The 16,776-nt window shown below is 41.6% G+C and overlaps 1 protein-coding gene and 1 long non-coding RNA gene across 3 annotated transcripts; one reads left to right on the top strand and one right to left on the bottom strand.

Annotated features, from left to right (window-relative positions):
• Positions 1–1,071: 1,071 nt before the first annotated feature.
• On the bottom strand, positions 1,072–4,741 carry LOC110488601. The gene is made up of 4 exons (XR_002468452.2): positions 4,337–4,741; positions 2,579–2,649; positions 2,181–2,310; positions 1,072–1,726 (listed from the first exon to the last, which is right to left on the bottom strand). It is a non-coding gene; the product is annotated as an uncharacterized LOC110488601 (long non-coding RNA).
• Positions 4,742–4,876: 135 nt separating this feature from the next.
• On the top strand, positions 4,877–16,080 carry LOC110488600 (dual specificity protein kinase CLK4). Of its 2 annotated transcripts, XM_021560870.2 has the most exons (12): positions 4,877–5,018; positions 5,619–5,776; positions 10,441–10,699; positions 11,382–11,481; positions 11,890–11,956; positions 12,176–12,292; positions 13,349–13,515; positions 14,205–14,299; positions 14,462–14,591; positions 14,973–15,055; positions 15,209–15,379; positions 15,519–16,080. In XM_021560870.2, the coding sequence occupies exons 2-12, from the start codon at positions 5,619–5,621 to the stop codon at positions 15,666–15,668; spliced, it is 1,497 nt and encodes a 498-aa protein (XP_021416545.2). In that variant the 5' UTR covers positions 4,877–5,018; the 3' UTR covers positions 15,669–16,080. The 2 variants fall into 2 exon arrangements, with proteins under 2 accessions (XP_021416545.2, XP_021416546.2); XM_021560871.2 differs by lacking the exons at positions 4,877–5,018; positions 5,619–5,776; positions 11,382–11,481 and having other exon boundaries at positions 15,519–16,065.
• The last annotated feature ends 696 nt before the right edge of the window (positions 16,081–16,776 follow it).

Genomic DNA, 16,776 nt, shown 5'->3' with positions numbered 1-16,776 from the left:
AAATACTTCACAATACAGCTACTCCAGCTAATTACTGTTCTGCACTGTGAAGATCGTATGTGATGCAGCCCACATCATCAGCAACGTGGAAGCAAAGTGGCCTGGATCTGTGCATGATTCACATTTTTCGTGAGTGTACACTGAGCACTAGATTTGCCCCTGGTGAGTATATATAATATATATATAATATATATAATATATATATATATATAACCGAATCCTGGTTTTCCATCACAGAAGTATCTTCCAGATACTTTTTCGCATCTTCAATTCTTCTCAAAAATATTTTTAAACAAGTTTTTAGTTTAAGTTAATAACCACAACGTATGTCTTTCTCTGTTTATAATGGTTGATTTCACCCTATTTCTAACCCACAGCTACAGTATAGCCCTCACCCACACTCATTATACCTAGCAAGAGCAGAGAGTTTCATTCTACAGTATAGCCCTCACCCACACTCATTATACCTAGCAAGAGCAGAGCGTTTCATTCTGCAGTATAGCCCACACCCATTATACCCAGCAAGAGCAGAGACAGTTTCCTTCTACAGTATATTGAAATGAAAACATGTCCTATTATAATCAATATTTTGTTTCCTCCTATTGCAACTGAAAATGCAAACTGAATCCTCATTATCATAGAGTTTGATGGTTACCTGCTCGGTGACAGAGGGTACCCCTGGCAACCCTATTTGCTGACCCCTTACCCTGATCCTGTGCCCGGCCCGCAGCAATGTTATAACTTGGCTCACTGCAGGACACGAGCCAGGGTAGAGATGACCATTGGGATGCTCAAGGCCCGGTTCCAGTTCATTCGAAGGCTCAGGGTCACCCCAGAAAGGGCATGTGACATTATTGTGGCATGTGTGATTCTCTACAACAATGCCACAATTAGAGGAGAACAATATCCTACTCAACCAGTAAACGACCCTGATAACAATCCTGACCACCCCGCTGACGCACGAGATGGAAGAACAGTCAGACACAATATGCTACCATCATTTCTGATTGACCTATCACCTCCCCAGTGTCAAATAGAGACAATATGCCTTTCTTTTTATGAAGTCTTTATTTCCTGCAAGTACAAATCAGTACAGTCGTTCATATTGTTTATGTTGTTCAAACAAGTGAAATCATCCACCTGTGGGCACCTCACCCACCTTTAAGTGATGTTCTACCTGAGGGCACCTCACCCACCTTTAAGTGATGTTCTACCTGTGGGCACCTCACCCACCTTTAACTGATGTTCTAGCAGTTGTATTTCTATTTTTATCTTTTGCATCTGCAGCCTTATGTGGTCAATGTCTAAATGACATTCTTCAATGTGTTTCTCTAAGTACACCTTGTACAGCTGTTTCACAGGGAGCTATAGGAACAAAAAAAATGACATTTAATTTCATAGTGCAAGGTCTACTTAGTGTCATGGGCCAATGCTGAACAACATCTTACTGAGGTAAGTTGTGCTGTGGAGGTGGATGGACCCTCTTCCTCGTTGTAATTTCCAGAATTGCTGTGTTAGAGCAAAGGTGAAAGTTTTATTATGGTACAACACTATCATCAACTGCTAGATGTTATTTTTAAGGTGTGAACCTCAATAGGTCTCTCTGTATCGTCCCTCTCTGTATCGTCCCTCTCTGTATCGTTCCTCTCTGTATCGTCCCTCTCTGTATCGTCCCTCTCTGTATCATCCCTCTCTGTAACGCTGACAAGCTGTCTTCATCATCCTCCTGTAAAAAAAAAGATTTACAATTTTGGTGTTCTACTCTAACCCATTATGAAATATCTGTGGAGTACTTACACCTGCATGGAGGTCTGTTATAGCAGAAGGCTCCACCAGACAGATTACACCATCAGTAACTGGTAGAAGATTAAGATTAGACAGTTAAATTATACCTTTACCCAGAAAAGTGCCCCCACCTAATTTGAATTTTGTTTTTACAACAGTGTGCAGGCCACACAAAATGTTTCAAATATATACATAACTCTGAGTCACCTTTAAAATAGATGATGTCTGAAGGACAACTAAGAATCTGAAAAAGTAACAGCAGTCAATTACAAAGAATTGTACCGCTACAAGACAATCGGTGTGCCAAGTTGTGTCTAAGATGGATGGGTGGGCGTCACTGAGGTAACACTGGCAAAAGGTTGAATGTACATATATCATTCATTTGAATAACTAACCTCTTATGTAGGCCCTTGTGTCCTGGGGGGTGGTTGGGTCAGATGTGCTTCCTCCAGAGATAGGTCACCCACTGTTTTGACTGAGGGCCATCCCCACTTGTTTTTCGGCCCTCAGCCTTTTTTCTATTGTCTATAATGGAGGTCAAATTTGAACATGTCCAGCAAGCACAAATTTGGAAACTTGTATTTATAAAGGCATTTAGGTGTTACTTTCAAATAGGCAATATTAAAATACTGGCAGTGTTTGGCTGGCTGAAAAATAAAAAATAAACGTGGCTTAGAAAATTTCACTAACTACTTAAACATGTGACATGTTGAATGTAGCCACTGAATGCTGTTTAATTAGGTAGGGTAGGCTAAACAACATCACAATTGCTTGTAATGAAATTCTAGCTTACCTGTTTGAAGTATATTTCCATATTTCGTCTTCAGTTGCTGCCAAGTACATTTTGTGCTTGTTGGGTTGCACCTGCATAAATATTAAACAGACACATATTATATAAATGTTGAATAAGTGGAACACACAAGATTTTTCTTTTCAGATAATACTCACGCATTGACTCGGTCAGCAATTTTCTGCCACGCCAGCTCACGTTCTTTTGCCACTGCTATTGCTTTTTTTCTTAAATATATACTCATATTCTGCATACGCATTAATTAATATTTCTAACTACACTGGAGAGAAATAGGAGGTTCAAGCCATTTTTTTCTCCTGTTGCCATGATGAATCATGTTATCTGCGTTCCATTGAGGGCTTTTTATCTCCTTGCGTGCTTTACTCTGGGTTAACTTAACTCAGGGTTGTTTGAATTAATTGTCATCACATGTTCTGAAACTGAAAACTCTGAGTTTGACAGCTCAGAGTTAGTCAACCCAGAGTTCAGGTTTAAACTCAGTGTGTTAAACCTGCTTTCTGAAACAGGGCCTGGCCTACACAATCACCCGACCTCAACCCAATTGAGATGGTTTGGGATGAGTTGTACCGCAGAGTGAAGGAAAGGGAGCTAACAAGTCCTCAGCATATGTGGAAACTACTTCAAGACGGTTGGAAAAGCATTCCAGGTGAAGCTGGTTGAGAGAATGCCAAGTGTGTGCAAAGCGGTCATCAAGGCAAAGGGTGACTACTTTGAAGAATCTAAAACACTTTTTTGGTTGCCACATGATTCCATGTGTAATTTCATTTTACAATGTAGAAAATAGTAAAACATTAAGAAAAACCCTTGAATGAATAGGTGTGTCCAAACTTTTGACTGATACTCTACATCACAACGGCAGGAAGTCTAGTGGTTAGAGTGTTGGAGTAGTAACTGAAAGGTTGCAAGATCAATTTAAAAAACATTTTTTTACCTTTATTTAACTAGGCAAGTCAGTTAAGAACAAATTCTTATTTTCAATGACGGCCTGGAAGACGCTTGGCTAATTGTGCGCCGCCCTATGGTACTGTGACACAGCCTGGGATCAAACCTGGGTCTGTAGTGACACCTCAAGCCCTGCGATGCAGAACCTTAGACCTCTGTGCCCCTCAGCAGGCCCTCGTCCAATGATTCTTTTGTAATGTAATGGAACTGAGAGTCATGATCAAGGGCTAGGGGAGGCATGTTTTGATGGGACCATTTTAGTAGCTACTAGACTAGATAAAAATGTTTTCTGATATGCATACAGGAAATAATTAAATAAAATCAAATTGTAATGGTCACATACACATGGTTAGCAGATGTTGATGCGAGTGTAGTGAAATGCTTGTGCTTCTAGTTCCGACAGTGCAGTAATATCTAACAAGTAATCTAGCAAATTCCCCAACAACTACCAAATACACACAAATCTAAAGGGGTGAATGAGAATATGTACATATAAGAATATGGACGAGCGATGGCCGAGCGGCATAGGCAAGGTGCAATAGATGGTATGAAATACAGTATGTACATGTGATCTGAGTAATGTAAGATATGTAAACATTATTAAAGTGCCATTATTTAAAGTGGCATTGTTTTAAAGTGACTAGTGATCCATTTATTAAAGTGTCCAGTGATTGGGTCTCAATGTAGGCAGCAGCCTCTCTAAGTTAGTTATAGCTGTTTAGCAGTCTGATGGCATTGAGATAGAATCTGTTTCTCAATCTCTCGGTCCCAGCTTTAATGCACCTGTACTGACCTCACCTTCTGGATGATAGCGGTGTGAACAGGCAGTGGTTGTTGTAGTTGATCTTTTTGGCCTTCCTGTGACATTGGGTGCTGTAGGTGTCATGGAGGGCAGGTAGTTTGCCACCGGTGATGCGTTGTGCAGACCACACCACCCTGTGGAGAGCCTTGTGGTTGAGGGCGGTGCAGTTTCCGTACAGCCCGTCAGAATGCACTCTGACTTGATAATCCAAAAACATTCATTACTTAGTCCAGGACAGTTCAACAGACTATCCAGGAAGGGAAAATAAAGAAATACGAACACTGGGTGTCTGCATGGATGTTGGTGTCTGAGTTTATTTACGGGACAAACAAATAGGTTTACGTTTCTGCGTGGGACACCTTCATCAGAATGGGCCAACTGAGGGTGAGGAATGGTTTGGATTTCAGGCCTGCTGCACAGATAAAAAGGGAAACCTACATTCTCTTCCTCAATACCCACAGGAAACGTTTTCTTAAAAAACTACAATCTCCAAAATTCCCAGCATTGGGCGTAGTACAGCATTTGACGTCAATTATTTACTTACGTATGGAAAGTTCCAGCAGCAGAGTTCGCCATTTTGTAGGGAGGTTAGTTTGTGCAGTGTACAGAAGTAGCTACTGAAAAATACATTTTTTACCTATTAATTCGTATTTTGGGATACATCAATCGTTAGATAAGGTGAGGACAGGTTATTTCATGTGTCATAGAAGAACGGAAACCATATATAATCCGTTCAATGTTAAGCCGTTTGCTAGCCTCCACGTTTCGTCGACGAACCAGGAAGCTAGCTAGCTAAAGCGTTATTACCCGAAAATAAATCTTGACAATCGTTTTTTTTTGTGTGTTGACGCTACAGCGTGTCTCTCAGATGTTGCTAACGTTATCTATAGACGTCTAGCCAGCTAACTTTACGTTTAACTTATTTTTGTTATTAGTTAACTTTAGTTACCGTTAGCTAGAAAGCTAACGACGTTAGCTAATTAGCAATATAGAACAAAGACGTTGCCAGTCAGTGGCAACAAAGATAATAGATTGACCATGTTTATCTAGCTAACTTACCTAGATAATGCTTGCAAAATAGTAATTTCATAGGTCTCCTATTGTATGGTTGAATTCATTATATTACATGTATACGAATATCTAGCTTGCTAGCTAATTTCACGTTAGCTATATTTAGATTTGAATTATTTTCGACGTTTGTTGGCAGCTAGCCATGTTGTTAGCTTTAACGTTAGCTAGCTATGCATCTAATGTGAAAATTCATCACTTGTGTGGCAGATGCGGCAGTCAAAGCGAATGCGTTCCCCTGGTGTTTGGCTAAATGAGTTCAGCTGGGAGGAGAGAGTGGAGAGCCGAAAGCGACAGAGGCAAGATGATTCGCACAGCAGTGAAAGGGAGAACAAATCTCGAAGACTTAACCTCGAATCAAATGAAGGGTAAATATTGTGACCCCATATGTCATCACTTCACTGTAGTCGCCAACAGAACTATCAGATGCTCCACCTATCCTCAAGCAACCCTTAACTAGATCTCTCCTTTTTACTTACTAGAAATACCAACCATACCGAGTTGCCTGGTTAAATAATTGTAAAAAATCCTATCACGCTTGTTTAAACTGACCTGCACAGGGGTCAGAAGGCCATCAAGGTTACATTGAGACAAGTGATATGGCTCAGGAAATGTACCTCAATCCAGGAATGAGAAATGTTGTTAATGGAATTGACCCATTATCCCAACTGTTACACCTAAAAAATTGACAACTGCTTGTTTATCATCAGTCGTTTTAATGTTCTCGGTGTAACCTTGATACATTTGACTATCATACTTATCGTCTATAGGTTCATCCAACACAACTATAACATGGGCACTGCATACAGAGCCGATTTTGAGCAGGATTCTCCTGCAGCTCCTCAGCTGTTTGATGCTGGAGCAATAGATGATTTTATAAGCCCATTCATTGCACAACAATTCTAAATGCCATTGTGTATTAATTGTTTTGGTGTACAATTTAAAAAAAAATATATCTATTCTCTCAAAAAATATATTGACCCGCACCTCCCATTCATTCAAGTGCAGGCTATCAGCGCGTCACCCACCACTTTACAATGTGAGCTGGATGGAGTATGCATTTTGAAAACATACTTAATTGTTTGAACCCTTAATGTTTTATTTTATATTATGAGGCATGCCTTGCTTCAAAGTAGCTGTTCTTCTTTAGATTATTTAAACTAGTTTAGTATCTGGAGCATCAGCATTTGTGGGTTCGATTACAGGCTCTAAATGGCCAGAATTAAAGACCTTTCTTCTGAAAAGCGTCAGTCTATTCTTGTTCCGAGAAATGAAGGCTGTTCCATGCCAGAAATTGCCAAGAAACTGAAGATCTCGTACAACGCTGTGTACTTTTCCCTTCACAGAACAGCGCAAACTGGTTCTAACCAGAATAGAAATAGGAGTGGGAGGCCCCAGAGCACAACTGAGCAAGAGGACAAATACATTAGTGTCTAGTGCGGCATCCGTTTCTCAAACAAGTCCTCAACTGGCAGCTTCGTTAAATAGTACCCGTAAAACTCCAGTATCCATGTCAACAGTGAAGAGGTGACTCTGGGATGCTGGCTTTCTAGGCAGAGCTGCAAAGAAAAAGTGATATCTCAGACTGGCCAATAAAAATAAAAGATTAAGATAGACAAAAGAACACAGACACCGGACAGAGGAACATTGGAAGAAAGTGTTATAGACCGTTGAATCTATCTTTGAGGTGTTCGGATCACAAAGAAGAACATTCGTGAGACACAAAAATGAAAAATGCTGGATGAGTGCTTGACGCCATCTGTCAGGCATGGTGGAGGCAACGTGATGGTCTGGGGGTGCTTTGGTGGTGGTGGTAGTGTGGGAGATTTGTACAGGGTAAAATAGCCTTCTTTAAGATCATCACTCCATTTTGCAACACCATGCCATACCCTGTGGACGGCGCTTAATTGGAGCCAATTTCCTCCTACAATAGGACAATGACCAAAAGCACAGCACCATACTATGTGATAACTATTTAGGGAAGAAGCAGTCAGCTGGTATTGTCTATAATGGAGTGTTCAGCACAGTCACCCAATCTCAATCCTATTGAGCTGTTGTGGGAGCAGCTTGATCATAAGAAGTGCCCATCAAGCCAATCCAATTTGTGGGAGGTGCTTCAGGAAGCATGGGGTGAAATCTCTTCAGATTACCTCAACAAATTGACAACTAGAATGCCGAAAGTCTGCATGACTTTAATTGCTGTAAATAGATGATTCTTTGACGAAAGCAAAGTTTGAAGGACAATTATTATTTGAATTAAAAATCAATATTTGTAACCTTGTCAATGTCTTGACTATGTTTCCTATTCATTTTGCAACTAATTTCATGTATGTTTTCATGGAAAACAAGGACATTTCCAAGTGACTCCAAACTTTTGAACGGCTGTGTATATGTACAGTTGAAGTCAGAAGTTTATTTACACTTAGGTTGAAATCATTAACTCATTTTTCAACCACTCCACTAATTTCTTGTTAAGAAACTATGGTTTTGGCAAGTCGGTTAGGACATCTACTTTGTGCATGTCACAAGTCATTTTCAAACAATTGTTTACAGACAGATTATTTAACTTATAATTCACTGTATTCCATTGGGTCAGAAGTTTACATACACAAAGTTGACTGTGCCTTTAAACAGCTTGGAAAATTCCAGAAAATGATGTCATGGTTTTAGAAGCTTTTGATTGACATAATTTGAGTCAATTGAAAGTGTACCTGTGGATGTATTTCAAGGCCTACCTTCAAGCTCAGTGCCTCTTTGCTTGACATCATGGGAAAATGAAATCAGCCAAGACCTCAGAAAAACAATTGCAGGCCTCCACAAGTCCTTGTTCATCCTTGGGAGCAATTCAATTTCCAAACACCTGAAGGTACCACGTTTATCTGTAAAAACAATAGTACGCAAGTATGAACACCATGGGACCACGCAGCAATCATACCACTCAGGAAGGAGACGTGTTCTGTCTCCTAGAGATGAACGTACTTTGGTGCGAAAAGTGAAAATCAATCTCAGAAGAACAGCAAAGGACCTTGTGAAGATGCTGGAGGAAACCGGTATAAAAGTATCTATATCCACAGTAAAAACAAATCCTATATCGACATAACCTGAAAGGCCACTCAGCAAGGAAGAAGCCACTGCTCCACAACCGGCAAAAAAAAGCCAGACTATGGTTTGCGACTGCACATGGGGACAAAGATCGTACATTTTGGAGAAATGTTCTCTGGTCTGATGAAACAATAATATAACTGTTTGGCCATGATCACCATTGTTATGTTTGTAGGTAAAAGGGGGAAGCTTGCAAGCCGAAGAACACCATCCCAACCGTGAAGCACGGGGGTGGCAGCATCATGTTGTGGGGGTACTTTGCTGCAGGAGGGACTGGTGCACTTCACGAAAATGATGTGGATCTATTGAAGCAACATCTCAAGACATCAGTTTAAGCTTGGTCGCAAATGGGTCTTCCAAATGGACAATGACCCCAAGCATACTTCCAAAGTTGTGGCAAAATGGCTTAAGGACAACAAAGTCAAGGTATTGTGGCCATCACAAAGTCCTGACCTCAATTCTATAGAACATTTGTGTGTGGAACTGAAAAGGCGTGTGCGAGCAAGGGGGCCTACAAACCTGACTCAGTTACACCAGCTCTGTCAGGAGGAATGGGCCAAAATTCACCCAACCTATTGTGGGAAGGCTGTCTAACGTTTGACCCAAGTTAAACAATTTAAAGGCAATGCTACCAAATATTAATTGAGTGTATGTAAACTTCTGACCCAATGTGATGAATGAAATATAAGCTGAAATAAATCATTCTCTCTACTATAATTCTGACATTTCACATTCTTAAAATAAAGTGGTGATCCTAACTGCCCTAAAACAGGGAATTTTTAATAGGATTAAATGTCAGGAATTGTGAAAAAAATAGTTTAAATGTATTTGGCTAAGGTGTTTGTGAACTTCCAACTTCAGCTGTGTATATATAAAAAATGGTTTCTGACTCTGGGGAAGTAGATAATGGGCCTCATTGCCAATATCCTGAAATATTCCTTAGTCATGGAATTCCATTTGTCAAAATGTGTATGAACCCTGTTCTTTATATTTTCAAAGTAACGGTAACTCTTATGGGAAGTCATTGGACATTTTCAATGTCTTTTTTTATTGCTGGAAGGTTAAACCTTTCCAGTTTCTGTGTCCGTCCCTGAGCTGTATGCTATGTGAGCGAAGTTCATGGTGGAAGTTTCCAGGGCAGGAGGAAAGGGCAGGGCAGCTCTAATATTAAGTCCCCCAGCGAATCAGACCTTTTCCTGGAAGTGACCTGACACCCACTAGGGTGCCATCATGGCTCTGAAGGTCTGCTTCAGACCACATTCCTCAAAGCCTCTCCTGAAAGGGCTTCACGGGTTCGTCACTAAGCCACATCAACAACTGTCGTAGTGGACACCTGTGCTTTCCAGTGTGCACATTGGAGTGGGGGGGGGGGGGGGGGGGGTTGCTTGTGCATAATTATATACATATATATTCAGCTGGCTTCTCATATTTATGATAGATAAATGTGAAAGGTTTGATATGAAAGGACAACATTTATTTTGTCAATTGCACACAAGGTTCAACCAAAACTTGACTTCCGCTTTTAACTCAATCCTAAACCGGAGAGCTGTTGTTGTGGATGGTTAACTGCCTTGCTCAAGGGCAGAACCACACATTTTTCACCATGTCGGCTCGGGGATTCGAACTACCTACCTTTCGGTAAATAACGCTAGGCTACCTGCCGCCCTACATGATCTGTTCTGTCTGTCTAGTTTGTTGCGTCAGTTTACCCCTAGAACTATGAATCTACCAGGTGCTTGAACGCCAGACTCTAGGCTTTCACACCAAGAACACTGTAATAATGATGTAGCACCCTGTAGTCGTAAATCCGCTTGTTACTAATACATATAAAGCCCCTTGGGATAGGGTGTCGGTGAAGCCATTGGAACCAAGCAGTGGCTAAGTAGGCAAGAGGAGGAGTCAGTCGCTAAGCTGTGTTTCTCCCTTTCAGGCATTACCTGGAGACCCACAGCCTGAATCAGCAGAGGCTAGAGTCTAAGGACAAGGGGGCCAGAGTAGCCAGCCTGGAGATGGGCTACGACGAGGACAGCAGGGGCGCCTCCAGGGATAGAGACGGAGACCGTGAAAGGGACAAGGAGTGGCACCACTACAGCAAATCATCTGGTCGGAGCGGCAAGAGCGGCCGCAGCAGACGCAGTAGCCGCCGAGGGCGGAGACGCAGCCCTTCTCACCTACGCTCCTCTTACTCGGTATGAGAACATCCTACTCTCTCATTTTCCTTCCCAATATGGTTATTAATGGTGTTAGCATTCTGTGTGTGTATCTCTCGCCGTATGTACCACACCCACAGTAAAAAAAGACTTATGGATGCTATGTTAGTACCAAAATTCACTGACGATCATCTAGGCATAACTTTAACAGACTAGGAGCAAACACCTTTACGAGGATTCAATAAGAATAGTCAAGGGAAGCTTTATATTTATCATTCACAGTCAGAAGATAACCAGGAACTGTAACTTGAAGGAGACAAATTCATATTAGCATATTCAACACTGTGATAGCTTATCATTTTTTTTGTACCGTTTACTTTGAGAAAGTCTCTCACATGAACATTCTTGTTGCCGTGTTTCTCTTCTGTAACACCCACTATGTGGTGACGCCCCCTATGCCTTTCTCTGGTGGGGCTGAATTTGAATGTGCTGCTCCCGCTGTGGTCCGCTGGCGCTGCCTGGTTCGCTACTACCCACCCACTCTGAATGGGCCGATCCATCCGAATCTCTTCCCCCACGTCCGATTCCCCCCTCTCCGCCCGCTGAATGAATGAATGGCACGTTCCCTCCGGTTGTGGTGGCCTGGCCTGATGTTCTCTGGGTCGATGATGATGGTGGTTGATGGTTGATGATGGTGGTGATGGTCGTGATGGGACAACAGAGGAGCCATCATCGCAGGAGCAGGAAAAGATCCAGGAGTGTTGTGGATGATGACGAGGGTCACCTGGTCTATCACAGGGGAGACATGCTGAGAGCGAGATGTATAGAATATATTCCCCTTTTTTTCTCTGTCAACTATCTATATCTCTTTTGTTGTTACAGTTTGGTTTTGATATGGCGTACTGTTGCAAAATACCCATTCTATTGTAGGCATGTATTGTATTTGGGCGGGTAGGGTTTATCACTGTATTGTTAAATGTTGATTAGTATTACACCTTGCTACATAACATCATTATTAGTGTGATGTGTGTACTGTGTCTTATGTGCTGTTGGCTTGGAGCCTTGTTCTGTTCTAGTTGCAGACAGTATAATGCTAAATCCATATCAAACAAAGCAGCTTAGGTCAAATCAGTGCTAGCGGCAGCCATTTTGTGGCAGATCAGGTGTCATGGTAGTGGATGCCAGTCGTCACTCCTCTGGTTCTAACTAGTACTCTTTAATCCCTGTAGATGAGATTGTGTCCACTCTAGGAGAAGGAGCCTTTGGAAAAGTCGTGGAATGCATCGATCACTCTAAGTAAGTCGCTCACTGGAAACGTCTGGATGTCACGGTGACTGTGCTACTCTTTCTGCTCTCCGTTAACTTTTGAGCACCTCCCTCGGGCCGAGATGAATGACCCGCTCGAATGTGTACAGTATGCTCTCACAAACTCAATCTTTTATTCACTTTCTCGTTTGAAAGCCTCTCCCTTCTCTAGACTTAACTGTTGGATGTTTGTGTCGTCTGTGATTCCAGAAGTGGTGCTCGCATGGCACTGAAGATCATTAAAAACATTGACCGCTACCGTGAGGCGGCCATGGCTGAGGTGGAGGTGCTGGAGCAGATGAACTCTCTGGACTGTGACCGGAGATAGTAAGTCTCACACACAGTTAGAACAAGCCACATACATTAGCAGAAATCAGGTTGGCCCTGCATTACGAAGATGAGAAGCAGTCACACATGCAGCAGTTGGCTACACAGCAGTAGTAGGCTATCTGCGAGGCTTACACTTTACTTATGGACTATCGCTAAAATATCTCACTTTAATTATCACATATCGGTGTTTGTCATCAATATCAGACATCTTACCTATCTAGCTGCCTTAACCTCTATAGGGTATGTGGGACGCTAGCGTCCCATCTGGCCAACATCCAGTGAGATTGCAGAGCGCCAAATTCAAATACAGAAAACCTCATTATAAAAATTCAGAAAACAAAACATATTTTACATAGGTTTAAAGATGAACTTCTTGTGAATCCAACCACGGTGTCAGATTTTTAAAAATGCTTTACGGCGTAAGCATACCTTACGATTATTTGGGAACATAGCCCAGTTGACAAATTATTACAAACAGTAACCAGCCAAGCAGAAGCGTTACAAAACTCAGAAATAGAGATAAAATTCATCCCTTACCTTTGATGATCTTCATATGGTGGCACTCAGAAGACATTAATTTACTCAATAAATGTTCCTTTTGTTCGATAGTCTCTTTATATCCAAAAACCTCAGTTTTGTTTGCGTTTTCTTCAGTATTCCACAGGCTCAAACGCAGTCAAAACAGGCAGACAAAAAATCCAAATTGTATCCGTAAAGTTCATAGAAACATGTCAAACGATGTTTATATGCAGGTTGTTTTTAGCCTAAATGATCTATAATATTTAAACCGGACAATAACGCCATCAATATAAAAGGTAAACAAGAAATATGCACTCTCTCGGGATTGCGCATGAAAAAGCTCTGTGACATGTCAGGGTCCACTCATTCAGACTGGTCTTACTCCCTCATTTATAAGAATACAAGCCTGAAACAATTTCTAAAGACTTGACATCTAGTGGAAGGCATAGAAACTGCTAAATGACAAAAATGTAAATGCAAGTCCCTGTTTTGTCTCTGTCCTTCCCCACTCACTCCTCCCTCTTTCTGTCTCAGTGCGTGTGTGAGGATGCTGGACTGGTTCGACCACCATGGCCACGTGTGTATATCGTTTGAGCTGCTGGGGCTCAGTACCTATGACTTCCTTAAGCAGAACAACTTCCAGCCTTTCCCCGTAGAACACATCAGAATCATGGCCTACCAAATCATCAGAGCCGTACGATGTGAGTAGTTACCATAAAATTACATTTTAGAACGTATTGGAGTAGTCAGTGAATAGGATTTCTGTGGTAGTAACCACCATCCACTCTGGATAAGACCACTGCTAAATGTCACAGCTGAATTATTGTGTGTGTCCCGAATTGCACCCTATTTTTCTCTATGCAGTGCATTTTTGGGGGAATATGGGTGTCATTTGAGAGGTAGACATTGTAAATAGTGGTGACGACAGAGATTGTTATTCGAGTTAGGGATGTCAGTCTGCAGACCCTAAACTGGGACTTAAAATATATTTTATTTTGATTGTTCAGGTTCACAATCAGCAATAGTTTTGTTTGTTTTTCAACAATATTTTTTTTAAATTGGATTTTGAGATGGGGGTGTAAATCCAAAGTTGTGCTGTATATTCATTGGCTTGTCATAGCTCATTTGTAAATGATAAATATTGATAAGATTACTAGCTCAAACACTTCATCTGCAAAAATGACAAGTTCATTATTGGGTGATAGTGATTTCAGAACCAGGAGGAGAGGACAAAAAACAAAGGCTGCATTTATCTAGATGCTTATCGAATTGTCTTGAAAGGAAAAGATGCACATCCCTAATACGAGTGTATCCAAGCATATGGTAATAGAAACGAGTGTTGTCTACTTTCCTGCCTGTGTTGATTGTGTTTTGTTTGTGTTTGTTTTAGTCCTGCATAAGAACAAGCTGACACACACTGACCTGAAGCCGGAGAACATTCTGTTTGTGGACTCGAAGTACGACATCGAGTACAATGCCAAAATGGTACAAGTCTTATCTACCTGCTCTCCGATTTGACAATACACGGACTCACCTTAAATGAACTGAAGTTCACTGATTTGGTTGTCAAGCCTTACATGACTTGACTTTGTGTACTGTCTGACTAACTCAAATGAATATTTGTCATGACTCATCTCTGCCCTACAGAGACGTGACAAGAGAACGTTGAAGAACCCGGATGTGAAGGTGGTTGATTTTGGCAACGCCACGTATGAACACGACCACCACACCTCCGTAGTGTCCACGCGCCACTACCGCGCTCCAGAGGTCATTCTTGGTAAGATACCAACTTTGCCACAACGCCAAGTCATGATTAGATCAACTTTATTATCCCACCAGGGGGAAAGTCATTTGGTAATTTGCTTAGAAGGGCAAAGTACATTGTTTGTTAAAACTCAGAATAATACACAATAAATGAATATGAAAAGTGCAATGGGTTACATGTTTACAGTGAAAGTACAATAAATATTTACTCTTATCAACCAATTAATAGTCCAGGCACTTACTGATGGTATGTGATACAGGTGCTTACAGACTTGAGATGTGTCCCAAATGACACCCTATTCCCTATAGCACTTCTGTTAACCAGGGCACATGGGGCTCTTGCATCCTTAGTTTCTCTGTTAGTGATGTAATGCTTTTCTCTCTCGGTGTGTAGGTTTGGGCTGGGACCATGCCTGTGACGTGTGGAGTCTGGGCTGTATCCTCATCGAGTACTACCTGGGGTCAACTCTCTTCCAGGTGGGTGACTATCTGCTATCACATCAACTGCGTCATACTAGAATGCCTTCTAAATCATGCATTCATCTTAAGGTGTTCAGGCTTCTTTCTATGCAAGGGTAGATCAGTGTGTCCTGAATGTAGCCTCATCTCCATCTCGCTTCTCTCCTCCAGACCCACGACAGTAAAGAACACCTGGCTATGATGGAGAGGGTCCTTGGCCCCATACCTGTACACCTCCTGCAGAAAACCAGGAAGCGTCGGTACGTCCATCGTTACAAACTGGACTGGGACGCACACAGCTCTTCTGGCAGATATGTGAGGAAACACTGCAAACCACTCAAGGTGAGGAGGGCCTCTTGCGATATGGGCGAACCTATTTTGTATTGCGAATTATATAAAGCCTTCTGAATCACAGTGTTGGTGTGTCCTGTGTTGGCTGATATCGATGAATCTAACTATCTCCTCTGTCTTCTTCTCTCAGCAATACATGACGGCCCAGAGTGCTGACCACGAACAGCTGTTTGACTTGGTCCAGAAGATGCTGGAGTATGACCCGACTAAACGCCTCTCCCTGGACCAGGCTCTCAGACACCCCTTCTTCACCTGCCTACTCAAGGCCACCAAAAACTGACCTTCCAACCCTACCTGTCACTGTGACAACCGTTGGGGCAATGGCCATCGCCATGACAACCATGATGATTGATGATCGCCGTGGCAATACTTTCTGACTCTCCGAGAGAGATTGTTTAGCAATGACTGTATCAGTCTGCCCACATGGCTCCGTAGTCAATCAAATTTCAATCAACTTTATTTATAAAGCCCTTTTTACATCAGCCGATGTCACAAAGTCCATCGCTGTCATGCTAGTTAGTGTTAATTTATTATTTTGTAGTATTGTAGTAGCAACTGTTTGTACTTATTAATCTGATGCATTATTGAGTTGTACAATTTTTGTTCAAGTCCCTTTTTTCAATTTGACTGGATTTGTAACTTTTGGAATATCACTGTGTACATTTCTCAATAAAAACTGAAATATGAAAGTATCTAGTGGGATCCAGAATTTTCAAAGATGGCTGTCAAAATAATTGCATCCCATTTTTTCAGGAAACCAAACTCAGCTTTTTGCTAAAATCTTATGCATATGAGTTATTTTCTGCATATTTGTAATTTTGAAGGCCAAACCCACCATTGGTGTGCGTAGCCAAAGAGCTCTATGGTCAGATGACATGAAAATAGAGCTCTTTGGTCAGGCACACCAATGGTGGTTCTGCCTCTGAAAGAACAATGCCTTTTTCAGAAAATCTCATCCCTGTTGTAAAATATGGTGGTGGATCTTTATTGGTCTGTTTTGCTTTATGAAGAACCAATACATTTTTGCTAAAAATCTGGTTGCCTCTGCGAGGAGGCTGAACCTTGGCCACAAGTGAATCTTCCAGCAAGGCAACAATCTCAACACAACATCCACAAAGAAATGGTTAATTGACCACAAAATCAACATTTTGCAGTGGCCATCTCAGCCTCCGGACTGGAAAACCTGTGAGTTGAATTGAAGGCAATCCATAAAGCGCAGACGACATATCAAGGATCTGTAAAAATTCTGTATGGAGGAATGGTCTAAAATCCCTCCCAATGTGTTCTCCAATCTCATATTTTTTATTCTCGCAAGGGGAGTGTGCAGGAGTATTGAAAACATGATCCAATCATTTTGACTTTTAAAGATTTTTTTTATTACATCTTAA

The sequence above is a fragment of the Oncorhynchus mykiss genome, chromosome 14 (genome assembly GCF_013265735.2).
Source record: "Oncorhynchus mykiss isolate Arlee chromosome 14, USDA_OmykA_1.1, whole genome shotgun sequence".
NCBI lineage: Eukaryota > Metazoa > Chordata > Actinopteri > Salmoniformes > Salmonidae > Oncorhynchus > Oncorhynchus mykiss.
The sequence above is the reverse complement of the archived record's forward strand: the minus strand, read 5'-3'. Positions and strand labels throughout refer to the sequence as shown.